This window comes from Paroedura picta, chromosome 13, assembly GCF_049243985.1.
Source record: "Paroedura picta isolate Pp20150507F chromosome 13, Ppicta_v3.0, whole genome shotgun sequence".
NCBI classification, from domain to species: domain Eukaryota; kingdom Metazoa; phylum Chordata; class Lepidosauria; order Squamata; family Gekkonidae; genus Paroedura; species Paroedura picta.
In genome coordinates, this window is record NC_135381.1 from 48828767 (window position 1) to 48850389 (window position 21623).

The 21623-nt window shown below is 49.3% G+C and overlaps 1 protein-coding gene across 1 annotated transcript in view; it reads right to left on the bottom strand.

Annotated features, from left to right (window-relative positions):
* EFNB1 (ephrin B1) overlaps positions 1-21261 on the bottom strand; it is an 88219-nt gene extending 66958 nt beyond the window's left edge. Inside the window, exon 1 of the mRNA XM_077308335.1 lies at positions 21081-21261. Within this exon, the coding sequence (XP_077164450.1) occupies positions 21081-21232 (152 nt within the window). The 5' untranslated portion in view covers positions 21233-21261. The remainder of the gene's footprint in view (positions 1-21080) is intronic.
* Positions 21262-21623: the final 362 nt, after the last annotated feature.

A 21623-nucleotide genomic window follows, 5' to 3' on the forward strand; every position in this document is an offset into this window, starting at 1 on the left:
GAGAGCCCGGATTCTTCCCTGATGCCACTGTTAAAAGAGAGAGTTCAGGCCCCTACTGTTATGTGGGCCGTCACCCCTCCACTGCAGGCTGGCACACCCGTGTCAACCCTTCCTGACACTCCTGTGCTTACCCAGGCACCAGAGAGAGAAAAGCCAGGTCAAGCCTTGCAAAGCATGATGGGAGAGCAACTAAAACCCACTTCTGGCTCTGAAGCAGGACTTGGAGTTAGGCTTCCCCCAACCTACTTGCTTGCAAACAAAAGAGGAGTTTGTCAGCACACCTGGCAAGTACAGAGAGACAACAGCACCCCACCCAAGACTCCCCTCCAGCCAGCCAAGCACTTTGTCTTGGAAAGGGAACTGGCCACTCTCTTTCAACACCAAATCTAATCCAAGATTTGGTCTTTGTCTTTTCCCTTACCACTATCCCCAGGCACAAGCAATCATCAAGGATTTGCCAGAAATGGGCCATCAGCCCTTCTAGATAGGTAATATTTCTCTATATTCCCAGCAGTTAGTTTCTTTGTCTCAGCAACCCGTTTCTTTGTTGGGAGCCAGCCCCAGCCATCAAACTCTTTGTCCAAGCCCTGGACAAGGTAGGATCATCCCTCTATCACCTCAGGTCACAAATTTCCTTTAAATATTGGGCTCCCACAGCCACAAAGTGCAGCCAGTTTCCAGGCTACAGAAACTCTGTCCGACGCTCGTCTTGGTGTGTTACTGTAGGAACTAGGACCCCTGAAAGGGCTAGATTCCTCTAATTAGGACCAAGCCCTGGAAAGGCTAGGTTCCTTTCTTTGCCAGACTGGGACCCCAAAAAGGCTGGTCTGGAACCTCCTGAAAATTATTTTGTGTGTTAATGTAGGAATTAGATCCTGCACAGCAAGATTCCTTTTCCCACAGGCTAGGACCCCCAAAGGCTGGCCTCATTCCCTATGCTTTCTCATATAGGAACTAGACCCCGAAAGGCCAGATCCCAACCAGGCTAGGACCCCGAAAGGCTGGCTTGGAGCAAAGCAGGGACTGTCTTGAGCAGTCAGTCTCCTGAAATTTAAAGTGCTGCCCTGATCAAGCAGGCACTTCTCCTAGGCTTTGTCTCAAAAAGGCAGGCCATATTATGTTCTAAGGTTCTCATAGTTTATGCCCCGAAAGGCTAGCCAAATTCTCTAGTCTACGTGTTTGTGTGTTGTTGTTGTTGTTGTCCACACCCGGCATCCTGTCCACCCCCATGTCTTGACTGCTTGGATCCAAGAAAGGTGCAGTATATTGTCCCCCTGTAGAACTTAATGTATGTTTTTGCTTATGTGTGTGTTTTGAGTGTACCCTGATATTTTCCCCAAATAAATCCCCTGAGTGTAAGCTTAACTGTCTTCTTCATTTAAGAAGGGTTTCTTCCAGGGAAAGGACCTCGTAAAAATTAGTAGTAAAGATCCTGCATTACCCAGCCTCTTGCTATATTCATAATTCCCCAGCAATTTGGGTAACACTACACCTTGGCATTCTTGGCTCCATGGAGCACAAAGGCCACACTGGACATGGCAACTGAAGTTAATTCATTTTTTATATATTTTTTAAAAATTAAACATTGGGTGATATGAACAGATATCAACCTGCTTCCCCCCCCCCCCCATGGCCAATCATGGGGTGGAAAGGGGAGGGGCCCAGTCATACAAATTCTTGCTGGCCAGAACTCATTGCACGTGGCAGCAACTAGGGCCCAGAGAGGCAAATACCCCCAGTTGAACTTAACTCCATCGCAGGGGGCAATGGAGTATGATGTCACATCCAGGGGGAGTGTCTTGGTGATGTCAATTCTGATAGCATGTGACTTCCAGAGATGTGGCCCGCTGACATCACTTCTGGGGTTTCTTGAAGCCTGAAGAATGTTTCTGGGATTTCTCAATGTTAAAAAAACTTGAGAAAGGCTGCTGATCAACTGCAGTTCTGAGAGCTGAGATTTGACCACTGTACTTGACATCCAGGTTATTCATAAGGACTAGTGTTTGTCAGAAGGAAGGGCTCCCTGGAGAAGAGCCTAATGCTGGGAGCGATCGAGGGCAAAAGAAAAAGGGGACGACAGAGAACGAGGTGGCTGGATGGAGTCACTGAAGCAGTCGGTGCAAACTTAAATGGACTCCGGGGAATGGTAGAGGACAGGAAGGCCTGGAGGGTCATTGTCCATGGGGTTGCGATGGGTTGGCACGACTTTGCACCTAACAACAACAAGCGTTTGTTAAAAATTGGGTTCTCAATGAGTGATTTAAATGCAAATTGGCCTATGAATCTAGGTAATGATCCCCTCCAACAAAGGGAAAATGTGGAAATTTTTCACAAGTGTGAATAGGGCAGAGCAGACTAACATGTAGTCTAAAGTACTAGCTCTAGACGCTGTCATAGAATCATAGAATCTTAAGAGTTGGAAGGGGCCATACAGGCCATCTAGTCCAACCCCCTGCTCTACACAAGATGAGCCCTATGCATCCTAAAGCATCCAAGAAAAGTGTGTATCCAACCTTTGCTTGAAGACTGCCAGTGAGGGGGAGCTCACCACCTCCTTCGGCAGCCTATTCCACTGCTGAATTACTCTGACTGTGAAAAACTTTTTCCTGATATCTAGCCTAAATCGTTGTACTTGAAGTTTAAACCCATTACTGCGTGTCCTTTCCTCTGCAGCCAGCAGAAACAGCATCCTGCCCTCCTCCAAGTGACAACCTTTCAAATACTTAAAGAGGGCTATCATGTCCCCTCTCAACCTCCTTTTCTCCAGGCTGAACATTCCCAAGTCCCTCAACCTATCTTCATAGGGCTTGGTCCCTTGGCCCCAGATCATCTTCGTCGCTCTCCTCTGTACCCTTTCAATTTTATCTACGTCCTTCTTGAAGTGAGGCCTCCAGAACTGCACACAGTACTCCAAGTGTGGTCTGACCAGGGCCGTATACAATGGGACTATGACATCTTGTGATTTTGATGTGATGCCCCTGTTGATACAGCCCAAAATGGCATTCGCCTTTTTTACCGCTGCATCACACTGCTTGCTCATGTTTAGCTTACAATCCAGTCAGTCAGTCAGTAACCTTTTATTGGCATAAAATATAAGACATATGAAAATAGGGTTTAAAATTTCAACAAAATGATAAAATAGGCCATGGGGTTACATAACCAAACAGATCTTAAAATGATTAAATAAACTATAAAAGATAAAATACAAGGTAGGCAGCATGTTACAAGAGCATCTTAGTTAAAACTCTGGCAACTAAAATGGTTACCTCTGGGTCTTTGTCAGAGAGCAGGAATTGCAAGGTCATAGATTTACTTACAGAAGGCTTCTTTCCCAGCAAGGCAACAAAGCTGTCATCCCGACACTGCTCATATAAGGGGCAATCTAACAAAATGTGTGAGACAGAGTCAGGGCAGCCGGAACCACACGGACAGAGTCTCGCATGGTATGGGATACGGTGGAATCTTCCCTCTAATTGAGGGGAAAGCATTCATTCGTGCCAGGAGAAAAGCTCTTCTCAGGGGTGGGACATCAAGAACATGCAAATATGTAGGCATAATATTTCTCTGCATAGTGATGCCAAAGAATGCTGGTGAGCAGACTCTAGGCTGGGTAGGTATGAGTTCCTGCTGCTCATGGTCTAATATTCTGTTTAATAATCCGGAAGATACATTTTTCTTCCTGAGGTAGTAGGGAGTTCAGATCGATGCCAATGGAGACTAATTTTTGTTCAATAGCCTGGAACCATTGAAATTTAAGAGGGTCACTTTTTAGACAAGTTAAAAGGCTGCCAGCTTCTATTCTAAAAAACAGTCTGACCCAAAATTTAAAAGTAGCTATCCAGGCCCTTGTCTCTACCCTAATTTGGCCAAATTCTGCACAAATGGCATGGTAGGAGACACAGTTGGGAACCCCTGCAATTTGCCTATAGAAAGCAGATTGAACACCCTCAATAGATTTATTAAAGGCAGGAACCCATAAGTGGCATCCAAACAGGAGCTGGGACATCACTTTGGCATTAAAAATTTTAATTGCTGCAGGAATAAATTGGTTACCTTTTGCAGAGAAAAAGAACTGTTTTATCAAGGAAGATAAGGATTTGGCCAGATCGATAGCTTGTTGGCAGTGGGAGCCCCAGTTCTGCTTATAGAACCATAGAATCATAGAGTTGGAAGGGGCCATACAGGCCATCTAGTCCAACCCCCTGCTCAACGCAGGATCAGCCCTAAGCATCCTAAAGCATCCAAGAAAAGTGTGTATCCAACCTTTGCTTGAAGACTGCCAGTGAGGAGGAGCTCACCACCTCCTTAGGCAGCCTATTCCACTGCTGAACTACTCTGACTGTGAAAAACGTTTTCCTGATATCTAGCCTATATCATTGTACTTGAAGTTTAAACCCATTACTACGTGTCCTTTCCTCTGCATCCAACGGAAAGAGCATCCTGCCCTCCTCCAAGTGACAAGTACCCCAAGGTCTCGTTCACATACAGTGTTACCTAGAAGCATATCCCCCATCCAGTAGGCATGCTTTTCATTTTTCTGACCCAGATGCAGAACTTTACACTTATCTTTATTAAATTGCATCTTGTTCTCATTAGCCCATTTTTCCATTGTGTTCAGATCTCGTTGAACTCTGTCTCTATCTTCCGGAGTATTTGCCAGTCCTCCCAATTTGGTGTCATCGGCAAACTTGATGAGTAGTCCCTCCACCCCCTCATCTAGATCATTAATAAATATGTTAAAAAGTACCAGGCCGAGCACTGAGCCCTGAGGCACCCCGCTACTCACCTCTCTCCAGTCTGATGAAACACCATTGACAACAACTGTTTGAGTGTGGTTCTCTCACCAATTCCCTATCCACTTAACTATCTGAAAATCCAGATTGCAGTCCGTCAACTTATCCATCAGAACATCATGGGGAACCTTGTCAAAAGCTTTACTAAAATCCAAGTAAATGACATCAACCGAATTTCCCCGATCCAGCAAACCTGTTACTTGGTCAAAAAAGGAAACCAGGTTGGTCTGGCAGGACCTGTTGGAGACAAATCCATGCTGACTTCCTTGGATCACCAAATTGTCCTCCAGATGTTTGCAGATCGCTCCCTTCAATATCTGCTCCATTATCTTCCCCACAACAGAGGTCAGACTCACTGGTCTGTAGTTTCCCGGGTCATCCTTCCTCCCTTTTTTGAAGATCGGAATAACGTTTGCTCTCTTCCAGTCCTCCGGGATATCTCCAGTCCTTAAAGACGTTCCGAAGATGATGGACAAGGGCTGTGCAAGTTCTCTGGAAAGTTCTTTGAGTACTTTGAGCATATTGAGTGTAACACTTTTACTGCATCATCTTTTAAGATTTTGAATAGTTCAACTGGAATGCTGTCACCACGACTAGCTTTATTGTTGCTCAGACTTCCTAAGGCCCATTTGACTTCACATTCCAGGATGTCTGGCTCCAGGTCAGCAACTACCCCATTGTGGTCATCAGGGATGTTAAGCTCGCTCTTGTATAGTTCTTCTGTATAATTTTGCCACCTTTTTTAATCTCTTCTGCTTCTGTGAGGTCCCTACCATTTTGGTCCCTTATCATACCCATCTTTGCATGAAACATTCTCTTCATATCTCCAATTTTCTTGAAAAGATCTCTGGTCCTCCCCATTCTATTGTTTTCTTCTATTTGTTTGCACTGTTCATTTAAGAAGGCATTCGTATCTCTTCTACCTTTTCTCTGGAATTCTGCATTCAATTGGGTGTATCTTTCTCTTTCTCCCTTGCCTTTCACTTCCCTTCTCTCCTTAGCTATTTGTAAAGCTTCTTCAGACAGCCATTTTGATTTCTTGCATTTCTTTTTCTTTGGGATGGTTTTAGTTGCTCCCTCTTGTACAATGTTGCGAACCTCCGTCCATAGTTCTTCAGGCACTCTGTCTATCAGATCTAATTCCTTAAATCTATTTGTCACCTCTACTGTATATTCGTTGGGGATTTGATTTAGTTCATACCTGAGTGGCCTTTTCCCTACTTTCTTCAATTTAAGCCTAAATTTTGCAACAAGAAGCTGATGATCTGAACCACAATCAGCTCCTGGTCTTGTTTTTATTGACTGTATAGAACTTCTCCATCTTTGGCTACAGAGCACATAGTCAATCTGATTTCTGTGTTGACCATCTGGTGATGTCCATGTGTAGAGTCATCTCTTGGGTTGTTGGAAAAGAGTGTTTGCTATGACCATTGTATTCTCTTGACAAAATTCTACCAGCCTGTGCCCTACTTCATTTTGTACTCCAAGGCCAAACTTGCCTGTTATCCCGGTTATCTTTTGGTTTCCTACTTTAGCATTCCAATCCCCATGGTGATCCCCATGATTATACCCCCTTCAAGGATCGCTGCCTTGCCGTGGCAAGGGGGCTTGCGTAGCTCAGTGAAGCTATGAGCTATGCCGTGCAGGGCCACCCAAGACGGACAGGTCATAGCTGAGAGCTCTGACAAAAGGTGATCCACTGGAGAAGGAAATGGCAAACCACTCCAGTATCTTTGCCATGAAAACCCTATGGACAAGTTCAAAAGGCAGAACTTTACTTATTTTTATTAAATTGCATCTTGCACAAGTACTCCAAGGTCTTGTTCACACACAATGTTACCTAGAAGCGAATCCCCCATCCAGTAGGCATGCTTTTCATTTTTCTGACCCAGATGCAGAACTTTACACTTATCTTTATTAAATTGCATCATGTTCTCATTTGCCCATTTTTCCATTGTGTTCAGATCTTGTTGAACTCTGTCTCTATCTTCCGGAGTATTTGCCAGCCCTTCCAATTTGGTGTCATCTGCAAACTTGATCAGTAGTCCCTCCACCCCCTCATCTAGATCATTAATAAATATATTTTAAAGTACCAGGCCGAGCACCGAGCCCTGAGGTACCCCGCTACTCACCTTCCTCTAGTCTGATGAAACACCATTGACAACAACTCTCTAACCAATTCCCTATCCTCTATTCTCTAACCAATTCCCTATCCACCTAACTATCTGAAAATCCAGATTGCACTTCTTCAATTTATCCATCAGAACATCATGGGGAACCTTATCAAAAGATTTACTAAAATCCAAGTAAACGACATCAACCAAATTTATTTGGATGTCATCGAAGTCAATCCCCTTGTAGGGTTACTGTAAGAGGAAACATTTAGTATACAAAAGCCTGGCTAGAAAGCTAATTTACCTGGGCAGGCACCTGCAAAGTTAGCCTGCTGCTCTTTAACCATGCTTGGAAAGGGAAGGTTACCTAGATTAACCTGCTACAATTAACGTCTACAATTCAGTTTATATTTTGCTTCTAAGAAGGAATCATTGGAACCCAATAAAACATTTAGGTCCCCTAAAAGGAGTATCATGGCCTTAGGAAATTTATTCATAAAGAAGATAGAACATGATCCCTCCAGGGCTAACCAGTTTTTCATAATATCAACCAGGTCCGTAATTTTGCATCAGTACAGGTTTCCTGAAGGACGTTGATGTCAAATGTTCTGTGCAAAAAGGGGGCATCAGCAACATTCCAGGATATAATTCCCACCAGGTTCACCAAGCCATGAGGATCGTGTCCCTCTTAGCCATGCTGGTAATACCTGTTCTTGTTGATGTCAAGCTTCTGGATCTTCTAGCACTGAATCCGAGGTTTCAAACTTGTTTGGGGATATAGCACTCGGGGTCAGTGCTCCTTGGGGCAGGACTGCTTCCCAAAAGGGAAAGTGATGTTCTGAGAGGGGAGGAAGCATTTGCTGTTAAGTGGCCACGCCTCTCTGCCACACACCCCGCCCAGCAGTGACATGTCACTCCTAGGAAACCATTGCTTCATCAGCAAGTTTTCTGCCCGGTGAGGCACAACAGAATAGGACACCCGAGATCACCTGTCCACGCAAAACCATTGATAAATAGCTTCCACTGTGAAGTTGGAATAACAGAGCACCCCTCTCCCCTTCACTGAAGGCCGGAGCTTGACTGGCCAAGCACTACGCAGCAGAAGGCCCCTCTGCCCTGCCCTCAAATCATATTTGTAGCTCTCCACCAGACAATTATCAAGCTGAATGTCATTCCAACTCCCTACACATGCCCCACTGACCTTTTCCCAAGGAAATCCGACACAGTCAGGAGCTTGAGAAGCCCAAGAGCCCCTCCAGCACTGGCAAACCCAAGATCAGGACCATTTCCTTCTGCTGAGAAGGCTAAGACTTCCCCTCCCCCCCCAGGTTTATTCTGGACAAAGGAGACCCCAAGGACCTTCTCTTCCACCCTGCCCAGGGGCATCCCATGGAATGCTGCTCTCTGAGACAATCTGCCAGACCTCCCTTTGGCTTTTAGGCAAGCTTTAATTTTTTTATTACATACTTTAAAATAATTGACTAATTGGCTGGAGCCCAGTTTTATACTCAGCAAGCATTCCAGACCCACTCTTGCATGACACATTTATCCAACAGACGAGAGAGAACGCACACACACACACACACACACACACAGAATAAGCCAAGACAGGGATGCTTCCAGGGCTGGCCTGAGAGCCACTGACAACACACACACGCCTTAAATCTACTTTGGAGCAAAGTAAAGCAGAAGTCTGCCACATTCAGACAGGAGGGGTTTCTTCACAAGGATCTCACCACAAGCCCAGATGGTTGAGTCTCCCACACAAAGGGCGGGGGGGGGGGGACAGGGTGAATCATCAAACTCCATTTCTGTCATAGTGAAGCGGGGTGGGGGGTGGGGGGCAGGACAGTTCATAAGCTCTACAACAAGCAAGCACTGAATAAAAGGGCCCAGAACTACCCTACAATCTCCTGGGTTTGGGGGGGGGGGGAGTACCAGAGGGAGTTCTTCATCCTCATTTGTCTTGGACACAAAGAGAAAGTGAACAGCCCCCACCAAAGTGCAGCCCACACAGGCTTGCGGCCTTTGAGAAACCAGGAGTTCATTACTTGTCAAGCCTCCTCAATAGAACGGAATCTGGCAGGGCCCCCTTTTCAAGCCCAGCTCTGCTGGAGGGGGGGGGGGGCAAAGCTGCACAACACAAGGCAAAACCATTCAAAAAACCACATCCAGACAATCTTCCCTCACAGAGGGTGCTCAGCACAGATTTAAATTTCCACTTGCTCACCAACATGAGCTCCACTTCCACAGTCACCAAGGAGATCTGCAGCACCCGAAAGAACGACCTCCTCCCAGGAGCTTTTAGCTATTCTTCCAGAGGCCCTTCTGAAGTACTGAGAGGGCTGCGGACCTCGGCAGAGCACCCCCTCCCCAACCTGTCAGAAGCACATTATGCAGAATGCATAGGGGGGGGGCACATAGGGGGGTTCACACAGAATAATACACAGAAGCCAACATAGTTTTTAAAGGGCTGTCGAACTGGAGTTGCAACAATTATGATAGCTCTGCATTTGGACATTTCCAAGAGGCCTTGGCAAAACTCTCATGTATAAAGAAGAAGAAGAAGAGGAGCTGGTTCTTACATGCCGCTTTTCTCTACCTGAAGAATTCTCAAAGCAGTCATTCATAAAGAGGAAATGGATAAGAACCATAGGCACTGTCTTACTGTTCCCCTAAGGTCCCATCAGGGGAAAAAAAATACATAATACTTGGGGGGGGGGGTGATGGACACACATTTCTCCCAAATGGTACCCAGAGAGAAGAGCTCGCTGCCTACACACCGGCTGCCCATCCAGCAGACCCTCTTTCTTCTGCCTGCAAGCCTGAGTTGGCCCCTGCCTGGCCGTTTCACTGCAGTCCCCCAAAGGGTCACAGGCACCATTTATTTTTCCACAGTGGCCTCAGTTCTTAAGCAGAAATATGAAGCCCTTGGAAAAACCTATGGGAATTGTAGGGGGCTGGAAGAGGCAGGCAAAGAGAGGAGCAATGTGTTTAACAGACTAAGCAATCCAACAGAGCCCATTAAAAGGAAACAATTTGAAAGGCAATAATTAGGTCATTTTTCTGGGCAGCTTGTCTTGTATTCAACTTTAACAGTGAAAGGACTGGGAGGAGAAAGGAAAAACTGAGGCACCTGAAGCCCCCACAGGAGTAGACCAGGAAACTAGGATCAGTTAGAACACCCCTTTTGGTTTGGCAAAAGAGTGTACCTGGTCAGTCCAGACTGCTTTTTAAAACACTAACGTTCAATGAGACTATCGACACATTTGGAACGGCACCCAACCAGGATTGAGAATTGCAGTTCAAGCCAGTCTGAGCACCTGAGAAAGGCAGGTCTTCCCTGCGCCTTCCCTGGCATCTCCCCAATCTTTTCCTTAAGAAAGAAGAGCATCTGCAAACTCAAGCTTGCCCTCTGCTTTGTGAGTCGACATCTGGTTCTAATAAACGGACACACTCATGCACCCATCCCTGCATTGTGCCATGTTACCCACATCAAACTCACAGCCAATCAGATGGGCTGTTGGGAATTTTACAATCCCAGACAGCGGGAAAATGCGTATCGACACTCCCAGCAGACAAGACCTCTCCCTCATGCTGAGTTAATGTGCTTGTGGACCTTGAAGTCGCTGGCAGCATTTATCCCGCTGAATAGCTCTTCTGGCATCTTCTACGTATTTTTTGTAACATAAGTAATTGCACATTTTATTAAATAGGTGAACTTTTATCAGTGCTCCATAATTGAGTTTTGAGTTCAGTACTCCATAATTGAGTTTTGATTTCCTAGCATGGTATTCTACTGACACTACTGAAGGTTGCAATCCAGCACAACAAATGCAAACTCATGTTTTCAGCTCCTATGATTTCAAAGTTAATATTGTGAAATAACAGTTTTGAAGACCAGGGAACAAGTATGTGTGAATGCATGAACCTGTCCTATACTGAATCAGATTCTGGGTCCACAAAGCAGTCTTCTCAGACTGGCAGCTGCTCTCCATCATTTCCTGCCTGGTCTTTTAAACGTGGAGATAGCAGGGAATGAACCAGGGACTTTCTGTGTGCCAAGCAGAGGGCCTGCCACTGAGCCTCTAACTCCCACCAGTGGCAGCTATATAGATCTTTGCCCGAATAAGGCAGCCCTTTGGCTGAAGGGGCATCCCGCTGCCAATTCAGACATCTCAAGCGCTGTTCTGCCACTGGACCTGGAAGCGGCCCAGTTCGTCCCATCTGTGATTGGGATCTGAGATCCCCCCATGCCCACAGAACAGCCATAAAGATCAAGCAGGAGATCAGCGGCTACCCCCACCCCCAGGCCTCCTCTGCATCCAACAGCCACTCTGGGAGAGGGGAAAGGAAGCCACAGCAATTGGCATCCAGCCAAATCTCTTTTCCAAAGGCGGCATCTTCAGAAGCACGAAAGGGAAGTCACACAGGGAAAGGGAACTTAGAAGTGACACAGATTTCATGATAAAATCAGAGTCCAGAGACACCTTTAAGACCAACCAAGATTTATTCAGGGCGTGAGCTCTCGAGTGTCAGACCAGGAATGCTGACGAGGAGTGCTCGAAAGCTCCCGCCCAGAATAAATCTTGGTTGGTCTTAAAGGTGCCCCTGCTGGACTCTGATTTTATTGTGCTGCTTCAGACCAACATTTGAACAGATTCCATGGATAATGACTCCAGAAGAGAGACTGTGGGCTGTGCCTTGAAGGCAAGGGCTACAAATCCTCCCCGTCCAAAGCAAGTGCTCACCCTTCTGCGTCAGAGGAGGGCCAGGGATGTGTCAGGCAAGGGAGAATAGTCGCAGCAGTGGCCTTCCTGGAGGGGCTGCACTGCCCGGCAGGACGATGACACTGCCCAGAGTTCCTTCCTCTGATGGCCTTCCCCTTCATCCCAGGGAGCACAAACATTCCCTCCTTTCACACTGAGGACCATAATCAGTTGGCCTCGCTCATGGGTGAAAGCCACAATCAGCAGCACAAGGGAATCCAGATAAGCCTGAGGACATATCACACAGCCCCGATGCTTGGCGGGACCTTGTGGAAGGGCCACAGCCCTGTTGCAGCACTTACAAGGGCCCTGCTAGGTGGCCCAGGGAACACTGTGGCAACAGACAGGGCAGGGCGTTTGTCCCTTGAAGGCCACTGATTTGGACACAGGCTCAAGCTGAGCACAGCTGCCTGACTGTCTATTCTCTGGGCTATGAAAAACAAGGTGTCCGAGGATGCAGCCATAAAGGCAGGGCAAAGGGGGCGTCAGGCCTGGAGCGGCCCACCCTAAAGGCTGCTTCGCTCACACGTACAAACACACGCTCACACCCAGCTGGTGACTTGCCGGGAACTGGGGAAGGCTTTGCCACTTGCTGTTCCTGCAGCTGGCTGGAGGCAACTTCATCTCACCCTGAAGGCACAAACCCCCAACTCCCTCTGGCTTTCAGGTGGCATCACTGCAACAGAACTGAACAAAGAATGGCCTTTCAGCCCTGGATGCACAGGCAGCCAACTGCTCTTTCCTGACCAGCAGCTCAGCACTCCGGGTTTTAGAACGCGGCAGCGGCTGAGAGAGCCGGCCTGGCTTGCTGGAAAGGGGCCCATTTAGAGAGCTGTCCCATCCCCCCCACCCCACCCCTCATCGCTATACACAAGCAAATGTTTCTCTCCTGAAAAGCCACATTTTTGTCAAAGGGAACAAAGCACAAAGGCTTATAGCAACATCTGTTTGGTGCCCAGCCAAATATGGAGGTTTAGCTGCTTGAACAAGAAAGGAATATGCAAATACTCAACGGGAATATGTTAGGAGAGGAAAAGCATAAAACCATTAGAAGCAGAAGAGACCAAGCATGCCAAGAGACATCAGCTGCCAGGAGGGAAAACAGTGGCAGAGCCCCACCTCCACCATCAACCTAGATTCCAGGTAGCCTGTTGAGATTAGCAATAAATCCAATCAAACACCTTAACCCACTAAGATAGATTCAAGGGGGTTTTCCGTGTTGGTCTGAAGCAGCACAGCAAAAACTGAGTCCAGTCAGGCACCTTGAAGACCAACACAGACTTATTCAAGGTGTGAGCTTTCATGTGCAGCACCTTTCCTCAGAGAAAATGGAACAAGGATCATGAGATTACAGATATAACGAGAAAGTAAATTAGCAAACACCAGCACAACATCCAAATATGCAGCATGATAATGCTTTGCTAGAAAACCCAACCGGTCCTTTGGGTTCAATTGTCGTTCACAAAAAACATTGGGGCAATAAAAATATAAATTTAGTGGTTAATGACAGACACTTTCCCACCCAAGCATGGAGGCAACCCCACAAGTGACAAGCCAAGCTGAGTTTGTTATCCGAAATCTAGACTCTAACTCTCTGTTCTCAGGACATGATCACAAACTCAGCAGGGCTTGTTACTTGTGGGGTTGCCTCCATGCTTCAAGTCGCTTTTAGCTACCTTTTTACAACACGGAAAGTGTCTGTCATTAATCACTTTTACATTTTTATTGCCCCAATGTTTTTTGAGAACCACAATTGAACCCAAAGGACTGGTTTGCTTTTCTAGCAATGAATGATCATACTATATATTTGGACTGATGATGCTGTTTGCTAATTTGCTACTAATTTACTTTCTCCTTATATCTGTGCTCTTATGATCCCTGTTCAATTGTCTGAAGAAGTATGCCTGCACACAAAATCTCACGCCTTGAACAAATCTTTGTTGGCCTTAAAGGTGCCACTGGACTCAAATTTTGTTGAGCTTAACTCACTGTAAGAAAACTCCCTGTTAAGAATATGTGCTCAACCACATCTTTTCCAAGTGGAAAATTGCACAGTGACCACCAAAAAAAGTGGGGCGTTTCCCTATAATACCTTTCCAAGGGCTGTTGTGTGAAGTGCTAAAGAGGCAGGCCTTACGTTGACCTTTAATGACCTGGACGAGCTAGGCCCCTTCCTTGCTCAGCTGAGGCGGATGTGCATTCCCACCTGTGGTGGCCTTTGGGTGATGTCTCTGTTCTGGCTCAGATTTCTTGTGTGGTGTTATCAGTGTCCTACATGCTTCCTACATTCTTACACTAGGCCACAAATCCTCATCAGACAGACAGGAGACCAGTGAGAGCCAATGTAGCATAAGGGCAGGTTCCAATCAAGCTCAGGGGTACAACCTACCTCAGAGTTGGCGAGAGGGTAAAATAGAGGAGGGGGCCCAAAGTGTACAGCTCCAAGCTGTTTGGGGATGGGTGGGATAAAAATGTATCACGTGAACCTTTAAAAAGCAAGTCTGTCTGTCTTGTTTGCCCTCTCAGTGGGCAAAGGGACACAATACTCTTTTGCTCACCATACTCACGTGCTCCCTGCAAGCCATTCCAGGCCTCCTGAGAGAGAAGACAAACAATTGCCACCTGGATTCCAAACCACCATTTGTGCCAAGGCCTGTGCAGGGCAAGGAGGGTAGAAGAGAGCCAGGGATCTGTTCTGCCTGCTTCCTCCAGGCAACTCCCATGGGTCCACTGAGCATCATTTGGGTGCCCAGACTGGAAGGGCCACAGCCATTAAGCTACCACCATAAGAGCCTCTAGTGGCACAGAGTGGTAAGGCAGCAGACATGCAGTCTGAAGCTCTGCCCATGAGGCTGGGAGTTCGATCCCAGCAGCCAGCTCAAGGTTGACTCAGCCTTCCATCCTTCTGAGGTCGGTAAAATAAGTACCCAGCTTGCTGCTGGGGGGTAAAACTGTAATGACTGGGGAAGGCACTGGCAAACCACCCCGTATTGAGTCTGCCATGAAAACGCTAGAGGGCGTCACCCCAAGGGTCAGGCATGACCCGGTGCTTGCACAGGGGATACCTTTACCTTTATGAATCTATAGGAATTTCCTTGGTAGGAAAGAGCAACTGCTGTATATCTTACCCTGATATTAGACACATTTAAGTAACTCATTAAGTGAATGCATTCCCTGCTCCCCAGCATGCAAGGCAGAAGACTGTAAAATTTTCAGAAGTATTAGAAAGAAACAAGCATGGCCCAATACCATTTCTCAGCCATTTGGCAATCTCTGTGTGGAAATTCCTCAAATCAACCATGGGCCCTCACCTCTCAGCTAAAGCCCAGGAGAGAACCAGGCAGGTTAAGCTAAGGGATGCTCCTCACCCAACATCCTGTCTACAGCAAACTAAGAAGGCAACAAGCTCAGAAAAAACATTCCCAGAAGTTCCAAAGCTGAGAAGGATGTGCCATTTCCCCCCCCCCACCTTCCCCAGAGAAAACCCCTGCAAGGGGGGGGGGAGTCATGCACTGTTACTTCCTTATCAGATCTATACTAATTTTGCTATTCCAACCACGTAAAATGTGTTGCTTATGAGCATTGTCTCCTTTGTTTCCGCCATCTGAGAGGTAGGAAAAGAAAAGCTAAAGCTAAAAACATTACACAAACTCACTTTAACTGAAAGTTTCAATTACAGTAAGGCTAACAGCATATTCAGATACACAGAGCTTTAGAGTACTAAACACCTGAACTCTGACACAATGTATCACAACACTTTATGGCATATTAATTGTAGACAATTTTAGCTACATTTAAACGCAAAAGAGTATCACTGAAAATGTTTCATCTACAGTATGAACAGTCTGTTAGATAAAAATCTTCCCACTACATACCAAGCAGTTTGGTGTAGTGGTTAGGAGTGCGGACTTCTAATCTGGCATGCCAGGTTCGATTCTGCGCTCCCCCACATGCAGCCAGCTGGGTGACCTTGGGCTCGCCACGGCACTGATAAAACTGTTCTGACCGAGTAGTGATATCAGGGCTCTCTCAGCCTCACCCACCCCACAGGGTGTCTGTTGTGGGGGGAGGAATGGGAAGGCGACTGTAAGCCGCTTTGAGCCTCCTTCAGGTAGAGAAAAGTGGCATATAAGAACCAACTCTTCTTCTTCTTCAGTAATCTCAGGGCTCTCTCAGCCTCCCTCCCTCACAGGGTGTCTGTTGTGGGGAGAGGAATGGGAAGGCGAATGGAAGCCGCTTTGAGCCTCCTTCAGGTAGGGAAAAGCGGCATATAAGAACCAACTCTTCTTCTTCTTCTAACTCTGGTGGCCCTAAAAATGGCAGCCAACTTATAGTGACCTCTCATCAGGTGTTCAAAGCAAAGACAGATTAGTTGGCCATGTCCTGCCTCTGCTCACCTGGGCCACTCAGATCAGGGGGCACCTCCCAGCCTGTGTCTGCCAAATCAAAGTCCACACCAGCAGATTATGTGCTCTTGGCACGAAATGACAGGTCTAAATCTAGACATCAGAACAAAGCACTGCCTTTGGACCAGCCAGGACAGAGAATGGCTAAGGAAATCCAGAATGAGGCTTGAATAGACCCCTTGAAAAGGTTCCTTAGATGGACTGCTATGACTGGCATGCAATGAGTCGGTCCACCTGCTGCCAATATCATGTGGTTGCAGGAATTCTACCTGAGCCTGATATGATTGATCACAGGGCCCCAAGGAACACCTGCCCATGACGAGGCTTCTTGCCTGCCACCTCAGACCTGGATACAGAAAGAAAGCATTGCATCCTGTCCCCTAATTTAACAATGCCCAATGAAGTCCATTCAGCCTGAAGATGAAGGCAGCAGCTGAAACCCTTCTCCTGTCTGTCCATCTCCCCCCACACACACACACACAGGAGAAAAGGGGGCATCCTCTGGGCATGGAATTGGGGTACTGTGGGTGGGCAGGTAGTTGTAAATTTCCTGCATTCTGCGGGGGGTTGGACTAGATGTCCCTGGAGGTCCCTTCCGACTCCATGATCCTAAGTGAGCCTCAACGGCAGGAAGACGGGCTGGAGCACAGAAAGCAGGAGCACCTCATACAATGCCCAGGCAGAAGAGGGTGGAAGCTGAGGCCTTGTTCATCTGGGCTCCAGGAAATAAGGGAAGGGGAAAGAGTGTTCCTGCAGCTAGTGCAGAAAACACACAAAGTGGTCAGCGGGCGAGAACTCCTCCCAGGACCAGCTCGGCTCATGTCGGCCCACCAGGAAACACTGTCATTTTATGCCTCTGCCTGCCCCATCCTTGGGGCCACTGGGGGTGGCAGTGTTCCAAAACATATGAGGACTGGACAGCGACTCGCTCATTTTAAGAGCGGCAAGCACTCAAGGCACTTCCAAGCAGAATGTCCGTTTCATTTAAAAAAATACGAAAACTGCTGTGCTTTACAATTCCAGAATGCCGCTAATAAGTCCGACTTCCTTCACTCACGGTCTCCTTGGGCCACCCCAGGCTCCAAGAGCAAGGCCTCCCCCTGGAATAACACCCCCCCCCAAAGCACCAGGAGAAGGGCTCAGCCATCCTGAGGGGCTCCTTGTGTGAACAGAGATCAGCTCCCCATTTCGACTGAAGGACTGTCAACAGGGCATAGAGAGCAAACTCGCAACAAACAGCCACCAACCAACCTGATTTCTCAAAAGATTTGGCAAACCTCACAAGGTTCACATCAGCCACTCAAAACTCCAGCTACCCCCTAGATTTCACACCCACATGAGCAAACCTTGGTTTGTTTCCCCTAGCCTGACTCACAATGGCAGCATTTCATTTGGGGATTACCCTCAGAAGTAACAGGAATATTTCTCAGATGATAAAGGAGGATGGAGGAAGAAGCAGGCCCTTTCTGAACAGAAGCCCCCTGAAAGAGAGGCCTGGCGGGAGAGAATTAGGCCCCTTCCTGCTGGCCACCCCCCACCACCTCCGTCATATGACACTTCTGGGTTACATCAAACAGCAAAGTGTTCCAGGGATGGCCCCCCAAACGAATCTCTCAAGCTAAGGAAGCATTTTACAATCTTGCACCCTGAAAGCTTCTCTGGGACTCTGAAGGGTCCTAAACTGGAAGTGAAGGCAGGGAAAGGGACCACCTGACCACCAGCAGAATACCTTCCCCGTTAGAAAAAGGAAAGCTCTACATCAGCGGTCCGCAAGCTTACGCTCGCTGCGGCGTAGTGGGGGGAGAGGGCGGCCCGGGGGCCCACGCACGCGCGGCAGCCCCAGCACAAACGCATGTGCGCGACAGTCCGCGCATGAGGGTTTGCGCCGGCGGCTGCGGCTCCCCCTCCCGGCTAAAGCGGCCGATTAGCTTGCGGCTCGGCAAGCTTCTCTTCCCCCTCCCCTCCCGAAATAAGAAGCTTGCCGGGCCGCGAGCTAATTAGGCGCTTTGGCAGCCAATGTGCTCGCGGCCTGGTGAGCTTCTCGCTTCGGGGGGGAGGGAAGAAGGAGCTGCGGCCTGGCGCCAAGTCCTTCGCGGCCCGGCACCGGGCTGCGACCCACAGGTTGGGGACCACTGCTCTACATGATTTCAGCCCTCACTGTAACTCCCCCCCCAAAAAAATCCCGTGCAACTGTGAATTCAATATTGAAGAAGGCCTTACTCCAAGATGTAAGGCCTTACTCCCTACCCCCCCCCCATACAAACAGGAGGCAGCAGCTGCTCCATAAAGTGTTCCCCCCCACACACCGCAAACAGGCCAAATCCAGCACATCACAGCAACATGGGTTCATGCATCATCTTCGTTACTGGGACGTTTCCAAAGTTTCCAGACAAGCTGTAGCCGGCAAAGACTGAAATCTTGCATGTTCTCCCTGGGGATTAAATCCCAAGGACCAAAGAAAGCATGAATCACACTACAGTGCTTATCAGTTCAACAGGATCAATCAATGTGACAAATTATCAACAATCACAAGGAGGTACTGGTTCATTCTCTTCTCACCCCTTACAAAATATATTGGGACAGCTGATTTCCAGTCTGAAATTAATTTCCAAACTCACACTTTATTTGGAATGTTTTCTTTTAATGAGCTGTACAGAAGCCTGATGGGATCAATAAATCCTTACATTGCAACGAGGGGATTTGAATAAGTCTTTGCCACAAAATTTAACTGCATGATTCCAAGCTTGTTTAATGATACACTCCAGGCAACAACTCTGAATATCCACCATAGCTATCCACAGGCTTCCCTTCCCCTTCCACGAACTCAGAGTCCCTTTCATAAACAAGGGGATCACAACTGAGGTCATCTTGGCTCGCCAAGGACCCCCCCCCCACTCCTCCAGCCAATTAGAGCAGCTCAAGACTGGCTGACTGTATCAGTCAATGGCTATTCAAAATGCTGCCATGAGGATGTGTGCAGTTCAACTTCAAAGCTGAGGTCCGTTTATTTTTCAATCTCATATTTTAGTACAATGGTTCTATTAATTTGATTGCCATCTTATGACTTCCATGAGCCTCTTGTGGCGCAGAGTGGTAAGGCAGCCGTCTGAAAGCTCTGCCCATGAGGCTGGGAGTTCGATCCCAGCAGCCGGCTCAAGGTTGACTCAGCCTTCCATCCTTCCGAGGTCGGTAAAATGAGTACCCAGCTTGCTGGGGGGTAAACGGTAATGCCTGGGGAAGGCACTGGCAAACTACCCCGTATTGAGTCTGCCATGAAAACGCTGGAGGGCGTCACCCCAAGGGTCAGACATGACCCGGTGCTTGCACAGGGGATACCTTTACCTTTTATGACTTCCATATGCTTGTAATGGTTTTACCAATTCTATTGTCCATTTTATCATCATCATGCCAAATAAAGGAGTATGTGCGTATGGCTATTCAAAATGCAGAACAAACATAATTGAGTCCCAATTTTAATTAATATCTGCTAGCAAGGCTTGACCAAAAGCAAATGGGGGACTGGTCAATTTTGGCTCAATGTTCATGGGAAAGCAGGGCATGTCCATCGCATTAGGAGGAGGAGAATTCTATAAGATGAAATGAGCAAAGGACACGCAAGAGCATCTCCTGTCTTCCCTCCCCCCTCCCGTTTGCCCTCACAACAGCCCTGAGAGGTAGGCAAGGTTAGGCAATGTGGCTGATCGCTCCATACGTTTCCATGGCCCGAGGTCCCCAACTGAGCGTCCATGGAGGACTGGGGATTTGAATATGGGCCTCCCTGACCCCTAGTGAGGGGGGTGGTGGCTGATCAGTAGTAAGTATCCAGTCCTGAGTTGTTCCTGCAAGGCACCTGAGGCCAAGAGAGAGAGAGATTCTCATGAATCTTTCCAGAGGTTCTGCTCTTATTAAAGCACCAGGAAGAAGAAGACTGTCTGCTCCCCTCTAACAGCAGGCCCACGTAGAGTCGAGGAATTATTTCCACCAAAAGAGCTTCCCCAAGGGCGCACTCTAAGCCACCTTGAGGCAGTTGGGTCCAACTGGATTCCCCTGCTTTATTTGCTGAGCAGTAAAATATGGATTTTAAATTATTTCTTGAGACTTTCTCCACAAAACTTCTAATAAGGAAGAACCGCTGACCAAGGGATGGGATTTTAAGTCTTACGAATTGTTTCCAAAGCTGCTTAACAAAAGTACAGGAATGATACTGAAATAAATTTGGGAAATATTTGTAGCGTCACTCAAGGCTCCTCACTGTTGTTCTCTGCCGGCCAGTGGGCCTCCACAACTGGTCATTCTTTTCTATTAAAATAAAATGGATCATTGGGAAACGATCCAATTTTTCCTGCCCCTCGATCATCAGATTTGCTAAATCTGCCCACTGGAGACGTTCCCAACAAAGAGCCCCCCCAACCCCCACCCCCCACCCCGCCCGAGCACAGCACAGGCTCCGCCAAACGGCACCGGCAGCGAACCCGGCCGCCAGGCGCCGCCGAGCCTCCCGGGCAGCCCAACACGAGCGCGCCGCGCCCTGGAAGGCCCCTCCCCGGCCCGACGACCCCCTCACTCGGCCGCCGCGGCGCTCCCGCCGGCCCGCTCGCCTCCCCCCGCCCAGCAAGCCTCCCTGCGCCGGAGGCGGCGGCCGCGATCACCGCACGGCACGGCAGGGCACGGCAGGGCGGGGCGCCTCGAGCTCGGAGCAGAAGCGAAGGCGCGGCCGGCGCGCGAGAGCCCCCCCTCCCCCCGCCCCCCGCCCCCCCCCCCCGGCCAGAGGCGCGCTCGGCTCAGCCCGGGGAGTCACTCCAGGGCAAGCCGGGGACGCCTCCGAGGTCCCAGGCCGGGCCCACGCAGGCCCCGAGAAGGGCCGCCCCCCAGACGCTCCCGGCGCCTCCGGCAGGCGGCCCCAAGCGGCAGCGAGAGCGCGCGAGGCCCGAGAGCCCCTCGCCGGAGACCAAAGGCGCCTGGCCCCCTGCGCCCGTGGGGCGTGTTGCGGCCACTTACTTGGGGTTGGCGGCGCTCCAGGCGACGGGCTCGAGGTTCTTGGCCAGCCCCGGCGGCGCCATCCGGAGCAGGGCGAGCAGCAGCGCCAGCAGCCCCCCGCCGCCGCCGCCGCCGCACAGCCACGCCGGCCGCCCCGCCCGAGCCCGGGCCATCGTCGGCGGCGCCCGCCGCGCCCCCCAGCCTCACGGCCGCGCCAGGCCCCCCCGCAGGGCCCGCGCCGCCGCCGCCGCCGCCGCCGCGCCCCCGCCCATGGCCCCGCTCCGGCTCCGGCTCCGGCTCCAGCCCATGCCCCGCCGACCACGGCGGCCCGACGCGCTCTGCGCTCCGCCCGCGCCGCGCCGACGCCTACCCCTCTGCGCAGGCGGCCGCCGCGGACAGCCCTCCGCCGGCAACCAATCAAGGCACGGCGCGGAAGGGGCCTCGCCCGCCCGCCGGGGGGGGGAGGGGCCGGGAGGGGCGCTGATCCGCCGCCGCCGCTGCCGCCGGGGCCTCCTCGGGAGTCGATGCTCGGCGGACCTCTCCGCGCCGCTCGCCGCGCCACCC